Genomic DNA, 14,636 nt, shown 5'->3' with positions numbered 1-14,636 from the left:
TACTTGCTGCAGTTTTTATAAAATCACAGTTTTATCAGAAGGAGATTATCAGTGCAGGACTAGTAAACCTGCTGCCAGGTAGTCCAACCACTCCCCCACTACTGATTGAGAGCTTCTTGCCTATGCATAGTGTACACAGAAAGCTGTCAATCAGTGGTGTGGATGTGGTTATACACAGCTCAGCATTCAGAGAACTCAGAAGATAGAACAGGAATTTTATCAAATACTGCAGCACCCAGTAAAGTAAGTGACACATTGTTGGAATCAGGGTCTCTGCCCTTAGGTCATGCTGCTCTCAGATAGGGTAGTAAAAACCTGGTTACAGATTCCCTTTTAGTTTCTCAGTAGCGTTCAAAGGGTTAAACAGCAACAATTGGAGCTATTTCGGGTCGCAGCTGACACCGGCAAAGTGTGGAGCAGGCTCAGCTTCTGAGCCTGCTCCATACACCTGCACCTGACTTTCGCAGTAAATGCACCGCAGAAGTCAGGAAGAAATTAAAGGGGTTGTTTCATGAAGACAATCTCATTTAATACAGAAACCTGCCTGGCAAGCAGTATAGAGCCTGATATTTAGCTTTACTAATAATGGGCTGTTATCGCTGGCCAGCATTACATGACAACATTCAAGTGAAGGGCTAGGATGTCGATATGTCGTAAAAGAATCATTTTGCAAGCATGCTAAGTGTTAAATATTTTTTAGGAAACCCAATTAATGACTGCTTACCAATTAATCAATATTTTAATTCTGGACACAAAATGTCAGTTGAATGTGCTGTATTTTATAGGATCCAAAAAGAGAAATTAGGAAGATGCTGAATTTCTTGCAAAAAGAGATGAGTGATGAAACTCTGGATAAGATTGTTTACCACACATCCTTTGATGTCATGAAAACCAATGACATGGTGAATTACAAAACCATTCCTAATGATCTTCTAGACCAGTCTACGACTTCCTTCATGAGAAAAGGTAAAAACTGACATCAAATATATAACACAATACAATAATTATAACTATAAAGTAGTTTTGTACGTGGCTGGCCAAGGCAAGGGTGTACTACCAGTTGTGGCCCACAATGTCATTCTGTGTGGCCCCCCAGCGATTTTTCGGACTGACTAACCTTCATTTCTTAAAGTAATGATGGCCACTCATTTTTCTTTACTTAGCTGCTTTTTTCTTGCCATAATACAAATTCTAACAGTCTATTCAGTAGGACTATCAGCTGTGTATCCACCAGACTTCTGCATAACACAACTGATGGTCCCAACCCCATTTATAAGGCAAGAAATCCCACTTATTAAACCTGACAGGGCACACCTGTGAAATGAAAACCATTTCTGGTGACTACCTCTTGAAGCTCATCAAGAGAATGCCAAGAGTGTGCAAAGCAGTCATCAAAGCAAAAGGTGGCTACTTTGAAGAACCTAGAATATAAGACATATTTTCAGTTGTTTCACACTTTTTTGTTAAGTATATAATTCCACATGTGTTAATTCATAGTTTTGATGCCTTCAGTGTGAATGCACAATTTTCATAGTCATGAAAATACAGAAAAATCTTTAAATGAGAAGATGTGTCCAAACTTTTGGTCTGTACTGTAGATTAAATGGCCATACAGGGGTGAAGCTATCGTTTTTGCTATTATATGGACGTAGTGAAACTCTTGGCTGTTTCAGCAGCTCATATAAATTACATTAGATAAAGATACACATGCATGGCCTCATTTTTTCTACAGTGTAAACAGGGGAGAAGGGGAAGTGAAACTGCCTCCTATCAGACACTTATGACATAAATTTTTCATATGCCATAAATGTCTCAGATAGTAATACTCTTTAAGCTTTATGACTATCCGTTTGGCTTAGATCAGGGATGTTAAACTCAAATACACAGAGGGTCAAAGTGAAAGACTTGAAAAAAGTCACGGGTCAACCAGTATACAGTATAATGGGCCATACAAAGTCCTCTATACAGAATAATGGTCCCCATAGTCCTCCGTACATAATAATGTTCCCCATATACTCCTTGATACAGAATAATGGGCCCCACATAGTCCTCCATACAGAATTATGGGCCCTACATAGTCCTCCATACAGAATAATGGGCCCCACATGGTCCTTCATACAGGATAATGGACCCCACATAGTCCTCCATACAGCATAATGGGCTATACAAAGTCCTCCATACAGAATAATGGGCCCCACAGTCCTCCATACATAATAATGTTCCCCATATACTCCTTGATACAGAATAATGGGCCCCACATAGTCCTCCATACAGAACTATGGGTCCCACATAGTCCTCCATACAGAATAATGGGCCCTACATAGTCCTCCATACAGAATAATGGGCCCCACATGGTCCTCCATACAGAATAATGGGCCCCACATAGTCATCCATACTACAGAATAATGGGCCTCACATAGTCCTCCATACAGAATAATGTCCCCACATAGTCCTCCATACAGAATAATGGGCCCCACATAGTCCTCCATACAGAATAATGGGCCCCACATAGTCCTCCATACAGAATAATGGGCCCCACATAGTCCTCCATACAGAATAATGGGCCCCACATAGTCCTCTATACAGAATAATGGGCCCCACATAGTCCTCCATACAGAATAATGGGCCCCACATAGTCCTCCATACAGAATAATGGGCGCCACATGGTCCTCCATACAGAATAATGGGCCCCACATAGTCCCCCATACAGAATAATGGGCCCCACATAGTCCCCCATACAGAATAATGGCCCCACATAGTCCTCCATACGGAATAATGGCCCCACATAGGGGTGGTGGTTCTGGTTTTGTGGGCCAAATAAAACCACCCTGCGGGCCAGATTTGGCCCACAGGCCAGAGTTTGACATGTATGGCTTAGATCTATCTATCATTATGGTTCTCTGCCAGAAAAGCCTTGGCCTATCACAGTGTTTTCCAAACTCCAACCTTCAAGGCCCATCAACAGGTCATGTTTTCAGGATTTCCTTAGAATTTTGCAGCTGATGGAATTATTATCAAAGCATCAGAAATTGCTACATGTTCTCTCGCCTGTGCAATACTGATCAGTTTTTGCCGGGTGGGTGCTGCACCCCCACCAATCAGACATTAATGACCTATCCTAAGGATAGGCCATCAATGCTAAAGTCCCATAAACCTCTTTAAATGGAATCTCTGCCCATGTTTTGCTTTGTAATCTGAGAGCACATAATATAGAAACAGAGACCCTGATACCAGCTATGTGTACCTTACAGGGCAGCTTAGTGTAGTTTTCATAAAATCACGGTTTTATCAGCAGGAGATTATGAATATGGGACTACATGTTCTTCTGCCAGGTAGTCCAACCCTGCCCCCACTACTGATTGGCAGCTTCCTGTCTTTGCAGAGTGTACACAGACAGCTGTCAATCAGTCGTGTGGGCGGAGTTATACATAGCTCAGCATTCAGAGAACTGCTAGATCTGCAGCAGATAAAAGTTTTTAATCAAAACCGCAGCAACCAACAAAGTAAGTGACACATCACTAGAATCAGGGTTGTCTCCTCTCCTGCATCATACTGCTATAAGATAGGGTAGCAAAAACCTGGTGACATGTTTAACTTAACCCAGGTAAAACAAACAGGTTTTTAGGGTTTCTCGGCTACGAGTACATTTTAGTAGAAAGTTTCTTTGTCTTACATCTAGTCTAAACTGATTGAAACACCGATAACCATTTGCATCACTATGACCCTCTGAGCTAAATAGTAAAACATCACTGATCCTGTGAAAAATCATTGTGAGAGAACCCTTAAGACTCATGAAAATCAATGCCCTGTGGTACCAGTTTAAGTCCAAATGAAAAGGATGGGATTAAATGAATGATTCACCATGATCAATTCTTTAAAAAAAAAAAAAGCCAAAAAAGGGTTAATCGAAAATGCCTTGTAAGTATCTCTCTATTCCTTCGATTTCTTATAGAGGGTATTTTCTGTCGGAATCTGTATGAATCAGAAATAAAAATGTAACATCCCCATCAGATTATTTATGTACCCATGTTTTCTCCCTTAAAAGCATTGCTTTTAGGGAAGAGTAGTTCTGTACATTAAGCATACAGGGGAGTATGGTATAGTAGCACACAAAGGCTGCACAGCTGAGGACTCTTATCCAAGAAGTAGAAGAAGCCAGCATCAATGTACAAGATCATAGACCGACCCTCATTACAGTGAACAATGTTTTACACTTATACCTTGCAGCATGCTGGAAGTCTCCATTGGGTGGCTCTCTTACGACTTCTCACCGCCATCCAAGCTTCAGTGACAGGTGTTCCCCTAAATGCAAATATTTGAGCTGAGTGGAGTGAAGCCGGAGGGGAGCTACCCAGCAGAAACAAGCCTGACACTTTTTAAAACTAAGGCCAGCCATACACATTAGACGGCTGATGGCTGAAAGATTGTTTGGGTAACGGCCATCTCAGCCAAATATCCCATACACAGGAGCGCTCGTTTGGAAGAGCGTTCCTGTGTTCTCTATGAGAAAGCCGCCGACTAACACAGCCAGCAGCTTATCTCAGGGAGAACAATACGATCGGCAGTCCGAAATTATACATGCCTGATCGACAACACTCCCAACCATACTTTATCCGGCACCCCCATACACATTAGACCAGTATCAAACCAGTCAATATCGGCAGATTCGGCCAATAGAAGTTTTATGTGTATGGCCAACATATGGGGCTGATTCACCATTGCTTTTGCACCTTTTTTTCTGGAGTATCATAGAATTATAGAATGTTAGAGTTGGAAGGGACCTCTGGGGTCATCGTGTCCAACCCCCTGCTCAATGCAGGACTTACTAAACCATCTCAGACAGGTGTCTGTCCAGCCTATGGTTGAAGACTTCCATAGAAGGAGAACTCACCACCTCTCGTGGCAGCCTGTTCCGCTCATTGATCACCCTCACTGTCAATAAGTTTTTTCTAATATCTAATCCGTGTCTTCTCCCTTTCAGTTTAATTCCATGGCTTCTGGTGTACAAATGGTTCTAATCGTGACTTTTTTATTTCCACCTTATTCAGAATTAAATTTACAACCCTTTTTTTTAAAGTTAACTTTGCTTAGTTTTGTCTTCTTTTTTTTTTTGTTCGGCATTATAGGCATAGTTTCTATCTTCCAAACGCTTTTGGCTAATTCATCATTTGCAAATTTTCAAAATGTCATAAACTTTTTGCGCAATTGTACTTTTGCACCCTTATTGAAAGGATATGACTTTTTAACTCTAAAAATGAGCAAAAAATTCAAAAGAGCCATAAAATAAGTATCGTATCATCAAACATCGTATGCCTATTTTGATACATTTGTGTAGAGCCCGGCAGCACAAGTATAATGACAAAAAGTTACATAGTTCAATGTAATGGTAAGGGTGTAGGATGTCTCTATTTGGAACTGCTTTGGTTAGGACTATATGAATCTGTTCACCGTTTCTCTTTAAAATAAAGAAAATAAAATTGTGAAATATATTTTGTTCTAAATAAGGTATTGCCGGGGACTGGAAGAACCATTTCACTGTTGCTCAGAATGAAAAATTTGATGAAGACTACAAGAGGAAGATGACAGACACAGAGCTTCACTTCAGGACTGAGATTTAAAGATTAGCTTACAATTCCTTTTTCATGGTTTAGTATATATAACAGTTATAACTTAAACTGGGGCAAACAATCATTATTAATAATAGGTATTAATGTTGTAAATGGTCTGAAATCTAAATATCATTGAAATAAGCAGCCACTATGTGCAGCATGTTACAGAGCAGGGGAAGATGAACAGTTTAATACATTTAATATATAGTTTGTGGGAAAAGATTCAATATAGCGTAAACTTTATTCTTTGAATTCCTTTGCTCATTCTGGGCTTAGCGGTTGTGGGGCTTCTCACTTGACTGCTGGCTAAGGATAAGTGAATCTGCCAAAATTTTAATTTTTCAGATTCGCTAGAATTCAGCCAAAAACATCAATTTGCATCAAAATTATTCATAACGAATCGAATGTGCCCTACTTGCCGTAAATAAAAAATGACAGCTCCTCTCCCTAAAACACCAGCTTTGGTCTCCTGCTCATCAGTGCTTCTGGCACCGACTAACCTCGATGCACGTTATGACCTCATGACACCAGTCACTTGGGGTGTCTTGACCACATGGGGCAATGCAAGTCATAACATAAGTCGAGGCCTAGTCGGCACCTGAGGTGCTATTGAAGAGTGAAGAAAAGACCGCTGCTGGTGCTAATGTACTACCGAGCAAAACACAGGACTGGATGAACATGATATTTTGCTGTTTTTTAACCTCTTTCTGACCCGGGAGCGGACATATCATTGGTGCAACCAGAGGCCCAATAGGTAAGAGAGACCATTTTTATCTCCAAACCAGGCAGAATTGTGCATTACGATGAGCTAGTTCGCTGAAAAAGGGCCCATATATTGTTCTTGAACAGGGACCCCCTTCTGTCTGTGTCCGCCAGTGTCCTGACCCATATGAATCCAGCAAAATAGCAGCCAATTTTCTGGATTTGCACAAATAGAAAATGTAAAAATTCTGACGATAGAATATGGGAATTTTGGAAAAATTCTAAATTATTTTGGTTAGTTTAGAATCAATTCACTTATCGCTCAGAATCTGCCTTGAAAAGACTTCTTGTGCACATCCCACAAGAGTGTCTAAATTGCAGTTAGATTCGGGCTGGTAAGCAGGCTACATTCTTTTGTCTGGGAAATTCTTTTATGCCCAAAAATGACAAATGTATTCTCGGAGTGATACCTTTCTTGGCTAACGAGAGAAAAAAAATTACAGCTCCTTAGGATAGGCCATTAATATTAGATAAGTGGGAGTTCAACTTTTGGCACCCAATCCCATTTAATAAGTTGTTTAAAGGGGCCACCACCTTAACTGTTTGCCAGGCATAGATATGTACTTTTAAGTTTTGGCTGTGCCTTATACTACAGATTTGTACAATTCAAATTACTTGAACTAAGCTGTAATACCAAGCACAGCTGCTGCTAAATGTACCAAATAATTAAACAATAGATCGGCGTACACAATGGAGGGGATGTGGCGCCCACTGGAGCACTGCAGACCCTTCCAGCAGCTAATCACTGGGAGTTACTGAAAGTCAGACCATCTCCAATCTTAAATGGATGGTCTATCATAAAGATAGGTCAAGAGTTTGAGGCACTTTAAGGCATCTAATCAAGGCTGTTTTATCGTGGTGCTATTTCTTTGGAGAATTTTGACTCCTCACAAGCTCCTAATATTATGCATTATATTGATTAACTGAGGTCTCCCCAAACCACGAATCACTTCTGTAACAAAGCGCATTTTACACTGAACTTGCACTGAGATTTTGCTAAAGCTTTTACCTTGTATCAATACATCACCAATCAGTATATTAACCTACATAATATTTTAATTCTATTTCTTAAATTCATGCACAAGTAATCAATGTTCAGATCTAACATGCATTTTGTTTAAATTAAAATGTTGTAATTCCTTATATACAAAATCTAAACGTGTTATTGAATATCTTTACATGTATTAGGATACATTTTTAATTGTTCCAGCGTTATATGAGCCCTCTATTGTTGTTCATTGTTGCCTCAAAAAAATATAATAAAAGTTTGTCATATTGCTTGTGATGTAGAAGTAATGATATGATACACAGTCATATTAAAGGAATTAGTTATTTTATCTTTATTTAAAAAAATATATATTCGTGACATGATTTGATAGTACTTACCAGTGGTGGACTTATCATTGGTGCAACCACAGGGGCCCAAAAGGTAAAGGGGCTCATTTCCATCTCAAAAGCAGGTGGAATTGTGCATTATGATGAGCTATTGGACTGCGAAGGGCCATATACTGTTCTTGCACAGGGGCTGTCTGTGTCCGCCAGTGGCACATATTAATATATAAGTATTACAATTTCTCTTCCTGCACTTGTTAGTACAGTCTTCTTCACAGCATCCCTGTTCTTCGCATAGCTTCCAATAATATGCAATCTTCATACTGGCCACTGGGGCTTTTTTAAGACTCATACTTCTAGTCCTTTCAGGAAGAGTTTTCAGCAGTCTCCTTATCATCAGTGGCAGGATTACAATGACACCAATCCCAATAGACAGTGTCACAGCTGCCCCTGTTCCCTTCCCTTCACAATGAACTTTGCACCTCTCATTAGGTTCTTTAATACAATAGATAGGGTCAGAGTCTGTTCATTGCGGCAAATGTTAGTTATCTGAAACAACAGGAAATTAGATTCTAAAAAAAGCCCCCCAAAAAATTGAAAAATATCTATTTTTTATATTTCATAAAGATTGGGATATGAAAAAAAAAATATTTCACAAAATAGTTTGATTTAAACAATAGGTCATTTTCTGACAATAACGTCCCTTTAACTGTTGTTCACTGGCAGAAAAAAGTTAAATGAGTGTTAGCACCTAGTAAATTGTTCTGTATTTCTTATAATACAAAGAAAGCAACAGATGGAGTGGGTCATTTTATTTAACAATTAATAAACATTATAAACTCTAAACAGTTCGCCAATCATTCAGCTTGATTTATTACTAAAATTACTACAATGAGGAACAAATTTAATTACAAAAATAAAATGTAATAATAAAATTAAGTTAATTAAGTTAACTTAAAGGCTGGCTCTTAATAGGACTACAACAGACCGGATTTGCATAAGTCACTTAGTTTAGCAGGTTAAAAGGGAATCCTATCCTTCACACTTTAACCCTTGTGCAGGGATCTGGACTTACGTAGGGGCCCCTGGGTTACGTCTATCGAGTAGTTGCTGGCCAGTGGAGCAAGCTGGAAGATAGAAGGGTTGTAAAGCTGGATCATATCCAGGAGGTCAAAGTCAGGGACAAAATCAAAGGATAGGGACATGGTCAGAAGGATGTCGAGATCAGTTGCAGAAATCAAATAGACTGTAACAGAGTAACAGGAATGTGAATCAATGTAAGTGTAAGTTATAACTGGTAACCAGAGGATAGAGGCGAGAGGTTTAAATAGGGAGTGGTCTCGCCCAAAATGGATTTCAGTTTCTTCTGTCAAATTCCTACAAGACTGTTTCATGAGATTACAGAAACCATTGGCAAATGGGTCCCTTTTTCCTGTAGTTTCCTTTATTTCTTCTAGCATTATTTCTCAGTTTTCTTGACCTATAAGTGCATAATACATGGACCTTAAAATTTGATTATTTTTTTGTTTCTTCATTTCTGTACCAGATAGGTTGGTCATTTAGGCTTATTTGTTTACTCTACATGCACTAAAATGTTTTCCATTCAGGCCGGTAGACCACATTTTTCAATATACTAAACTAGAAAACTGAACATGGTATAGCAGTTTGCATTATTGCTTTTATAACTATTAACTTTCAGATTCTGTTCTGTTGAAGTTTCTGTATTCAGAAGTTATGTTACGGGTCCGGGTGGTGGAACCTCTGTGTTTCGGTGCAATGAGGGACCAGAGGGGCGTGACTAAGTGCCTACTCGGCCTCACCCAGGTCACACGGCGGCTTAGTCAACTCCATGAACCAGGGAGGGACCGGGCAGGTGAACCAGGTGCCACTCTGGGACCGACCTTGTGTGAGAGCAGGCGACTCCCACGGGTTAGATGACAGGAGCTGACCGGTACAGCGGATGAGCACGGCAGGCAGGCTGGCGGATGGTCCAGGTAGATAAGCAGGCAGATACGGCTGATAGCCAGACAGGAGCTCCGAGTAGACAAGCAGGCGGGCACGACACGTTACTTGGCAGGTGCTCCGGGTAGGCAAGCTGGCGGGCATGACAGGTTACTTGGCAGGTGCTCCGGGTTGGCAGGCTGGCGGGCACGGCAGGTAACTGGCAGGTGCCCCAGGTAGACAGGCTGGCAGGCACGACACGTGGCTGGCAGGTAACTGACAGGTGCTTTAGGTAGGCATGCTGACGGGCACGGCAGGTAACTGGCAGACTGGTGGGCAGAACTATTAGACAGACTGGCGGGCTGGACTGTTAGACAGATTGGCGGGCAGGACTGACAGGCAGTGGGACCTGAGGGCTGAAGCAAGTGTTAGCACACGGAACAACAACCTTGCACAGGCACCTCCATTTTGGAGGAGGTGCCTTATATAGGAGAAGTCCTCCGGCCATTGGCCGGGTACTTTTAAGGACAGCACGCACGGCCCCTTTAACAGGGAGGGAGCGCGCGCGCGCCCTAAGCACAGTGCCCGGGAAGCTGCGAGAGATGCGGGCCACAGAGTCAGGGGAGCAGGAAGATGCCGGACCAGGACCACGGCGGTGAGGGGAAAGGCGTCTCTGCCCGGCAGGAGGCAGAGACGCTGATGCTACAAGTTATATGTTTATGTAGGAGTAGTGCTTGCGCCTCAAGGTTCTCATTGAAGTTTTCATTCTCTTTCTGCTCTTGATTTGTGACTAAAAATGTTTCTACTTTGAGACTGACCTAGGGCAAAATGAAAAAAAAAGGAAACTGAAAAACAAGGGATTTAAGGACAAGTTCTTCAGAAAAATTATTTGTTTTTTTGAAACTGGTTCTGACATTTTTTACATATTTCTCATTTTCAATTAAAACAGAATATTTGGAAGTTGATATTCATCATATTTAAGGACTTGTGCAATTATTTTCCATTTCAAATATACATAATATTTGTTTTTATCTGTAACATAATGTATTAAAAATTTAGAGTCCTCGGTGGTTGATAAAGTTTAAAGACTACTAGGGTTTCTTCATCGGCATGGTTTAACTTTATATCTGAAAAGTCAAATATTTACACTCAATAGGACAAAGGAACAGTGCAGAAAATAAGACATAAGTGATGGGAACTATTAATATGAGGAGTAAATTTAACAGATGGCGCACTAAATATTGGAGCAGTTAAATAAGGAGTGGGGAAGTTTTATTGCCCACTGATTGAATCTGGTCCATGGTTGCGATGACTGCTCAAGGTTTAATGTCAGGCTCACTTTCTGAAGTGGACCCACTAAGCCCAGATTCGGGTGGGCACATGGTCTCCAGGCATCGGTGCAGCTGGCAGGATGCCATGTGGGGAACCAAGACGTGGTACGCTCAGGAATCTAGGGAGCGGCTGAACGGATACAGTGAAATTGGCAAAGAAAGAATTAGTTAAGAAGGTTAGTATGGTGTTAACAGAAGGTGGAGTACACAAAACAAGAGTTCTGAAACACAATCCAAAGTGAGTCTTAAATAAGTCTAGGAAGGTGGTGTTAAAGATACATGCTTTACAACCTGAAAAACCCCAACAGAGGGCAGCGGACTGAGGTGAAGGGAGTAGAGACTGAGAAACCCAGGAAAGTAGTGTAACATTTAAGAGCTAATTTAAAGCGCACCTGTCAGCAGGATTGTGCTCAGTAAATTACATACACTGTCAGGTGGGCGACATTACACTGAATAAAATGATACCTTTGTTGATGAAATCCATCCTGTGGTTCTTGTGTAATCTTTTCAGTTTGGAGATAATGATATGCTCGTGCTTCAGGGAGGGCCTGTGGGGGGCACTCTATCTGGTGCCCTGCTTACATATTCATCTGTATGCTCTTATGACAGCTTGCTGATTGTTTACTGACCTGCCTCCTATTACCTAATGCATCTAGTAGTGCGGGGCTAGGTAAAATAGATGGCACGTCAGTGAAGGCACAGTGAGCTTATCATTATCTCCAAGCTGTAAGTACAGATTAAACAAGAACCACAGCATGGATTACATCAACAAAGGTATCATTTTAATCAGTGTTACGGCACCCACCTGACAGTGTATGTGGTTTACTGAGCACAATCCTGCTGACAGGTGCACTTTAAGTCGCAAAAATGGCATAAATTATGATAGCAATGTACTCCAGACCCTGAATGGAGCAACATTTCAGGCGACGGCACAAGGCAGTTGAAAGATGCGCCAACTTCATTGCGTCTTAATGAATGACACTTTTACTTCAAATCCCTAGTCTTATTTATTGCACTACTCTTATGTCCTTTGTGTATAATTATGTGACTTTTCAAATATTGTTATATAATGCCTGATGAACAGACCTAAGTAGGCTTGAAAGCTAACTATTTGTCATCACCTCTCAGTTAGCCATTAAAAGGTATCAACCACTGAGGACTCTTAGCATGTATTTTTTTCTATCTACAAGCTATGGTACATGGATATTTTTGTTCTGTAACATATTGTATTATTCAAATAAGATACTTGGATTCAAGCACCCAAATAGCACATTCTGAGTTGATAGAGGGACAGAAATCTATCTTTAAGAGGTTTTCCCATTATTAGGGTAGTTTCACACAAGTGTATAAAAAAATCGTTCCGAGTTTTATCCAGAAAAGTGGGACATTTTTTTTCTCACTTGTGTTATGCAATCCATTTTTTTTGCACAGCCATAGACTTACCGTAAATCGGTGAGTCTCATTGGATTTAAGGAAGAAACTAGTGTGTGCTGCAATTTTTCTCACACACAGATTCGGTCAGTGAAAAAAAAATGCTCATTTGAATCGCCCCATTGAATAACATTGGTCTGAGTGCTGTTCGTTTTTTTTCCACGGACAGCACTTGGACTAAAAATACAGTTGTGTGACCGTAGAAGAAGTGGCATATGCTAGGATATCCAATCATTTCCTGACAAGCAGAGAAATTTTATAATGTACTGTATAAAACTTGTAATTTATTACTCAAATACTGACTTCATAAAAGGATATTCAACATTAAGGCTCTTGCTGATTCTCCCTGAGTTCATTAGGCAATGTCCATCTAATTAACCAATTACCTCATGTGTTCTAGCTGTACAGTTTGCCAATACTATACTTGCATCAAATCTAAACTTTTTCCTATGTGGTAGAAATAAGGAAATAGACAGCATCAAGTCTTCAGAAAGAGCTCAGTCTTAGGCATCATTCAGACGTAAAAGAAAACGGTCCAATTTTCATCAGTGTTCGGTCAGTGTTTCAGTTTTTATCATCAGTGTTTCATCAGTGATTTTCTCATTTGAAAAAAAAAATTGGCACGGCGTCTTCAATATTTGGATTCAACTTGTGAGCTGGATTCACTTAACTGCAGATCAGGATGAACACACGGACCGAAGGTGATGGCTCAGTAGGCAGAACTTGCCGGATGGCACCTTGAACAGGTAGACAAACGAAGCAGGACACAACAGAAGACACAGAACAAGAAGATAAGACAAAGACTGGAGCTGAAGATGTATAGTAAGTCTAGGAATTGGATCAGTATTTGTAATGTGAAGGCCACAGGAGAGTTGGTGCCAACAGGTAACTATGTCACTTTATTATTTTTGACCTTTTCCTTTGACCACTTTAGAGTGTCTGCTTGGTTATATATAGGGCCTTCATTTATGATCCCATATCGTATACCAGGTGGGATGATATGTTTTGACATACGCTGATATTACAAGGGCCCCTAGTTTAAGCAGACTACTACTTCCACTCATTCCTCTATTCTTTGATCTATTTATTATTATGTATGGTCCGATTATTTGGGAGTACGTGGTTTATTATCCATATTTGGTCTAGTGGTACTGTGCCACCCTTCATTAGGGTGACATAGCTTGGTCAATAAGCCTTATTGTATTATGAGATGGTAAATATATTATATTAAATGATACCTGTGGCTTTAGGGGGATTTATTACTTTGGAACACTACATTATTCCTCCCCTATGAATATTGCTATGCTTTGTCTGTTTTTAATTGTTTTTATTTTTCTGTGTTGTCAGTCTGTAATCATGTAATAAAGATTTTTTCATTTTTCTAATATTGGGTGTGCATGGTTGTATATCCTGAGTCTTTTCTCTTCTTTCTTATATTATGTAACTATATCAGGTTACTATAGCACCCCATAACATTTATTATTTCATAGCAGTGCCCACCTTCTTGTTAAGGCCACAGGAGAGTTCATTATGCTTACAGCAGACAAAGGGTTAATTAGCAATCAAAGGGATAGCTTCTGGCAGCATAGATGAAGAGGCAAACTTAATTATAGAGAAGATAATCTCTGATGAAGGAACAGTTGAAGTTTGAACAAGTGCAGAGGACAGTTTGTTATGCTTATAGAAGGTGAAGGGTTAATCAACAGTGAAGTCAGTAAGTAGATGCAGGTTGTAGAAACCACAGGTATCTACAGAGAAGAAAGCCAGCTGGGAGAGCCAACAAGGCTACCCCCTACACACAGGGTAACTGAATACTAACTTAATACTCAGATACAAACGGGTGAGAAAGTCAGCCTTAGGCTGAGTTCACACATTCCGTATTTTCGCACGCTTTTTTGCGTGCGCTTTTTCAAAATACGCAATGTGCTTTGTGTCTGCCAGCAAAGTGAATGGGAAATTCACTTTGCCGTTCAGACACTGTGTTATTTTTATTGACATTAAATAGGTATTGGGTGATGATGTCACTGTAGTTCGGGGGCAATTTGTGAAACTCGGTGCAGGTGAACCCCAGCAAGAAAGGTGGCCACAGATGAATGGATCAGAAGTCAGAGCTGAACACAAGACAGGTGAGTAACACCCACCTCATTGCAATGCTAAAAAAAAGGACAGCACATGGATAGCAAGCAAATGGATTTTGTGCGCTGTCTATGGTTTTTACAGACCTGTAGCC

The 14,636-nt window shown here is 40.4% G+C and overlaps 1 protein-coding gene across 4 annotated transcripts in view; it reads left to right on the top strand.

Annotated features, from left to right (window-relative positions):
* LOC141174026 (sulfotransferase 1 family member D1-like) overlaps positions 1–7,656 on the top strand; it is a 68,853-nt gene extending 61,197 nt beyond the window's left edge. For all 4 annotated transcript variants that reach the window (XM_073658608.1, XM_073658609.1, XM_073658611.1 and 1 more), the window contains 2 exons: positions 786–966; positions 5,506–7,656. In XM_073658608.1, coding sequence (XP_073514709.1) covers positions 786–966; positions 5,506–5,618 — 294 coding nt within the window. In that variant the 3' untranslated portion in view covers positions 5,619–7,656. The remainder of the gene's footprint in view (positions 1–785; positions 967–5,505) is intronic.
* Positions 7,657–14,636: the final 6,980 nt, after the last annotated feature.

This window comes from Phyllobates terribilis, unplaced genomic scaffold (genome assembly GCF_046119375.1).
Source record: "Phyllobates terribilis strain yellow unplaced genomic scaffold, ASM4611937v1 Scaffold_13__5_contigs__length_258822181, whole genome shotgun sequence".
NCBI classification, from domain to species: Eukaryota; Metazoa; Chordata; class Amphibia; order Anura; family Dendrobatidae; genus Phyllobates; species Phyllobates terribilis.
The sequence above is the reverse complement of the archived record's forward strand: the minus strand, read 5'-3'. Positions and strand labels throughout refer to the sequence as shown.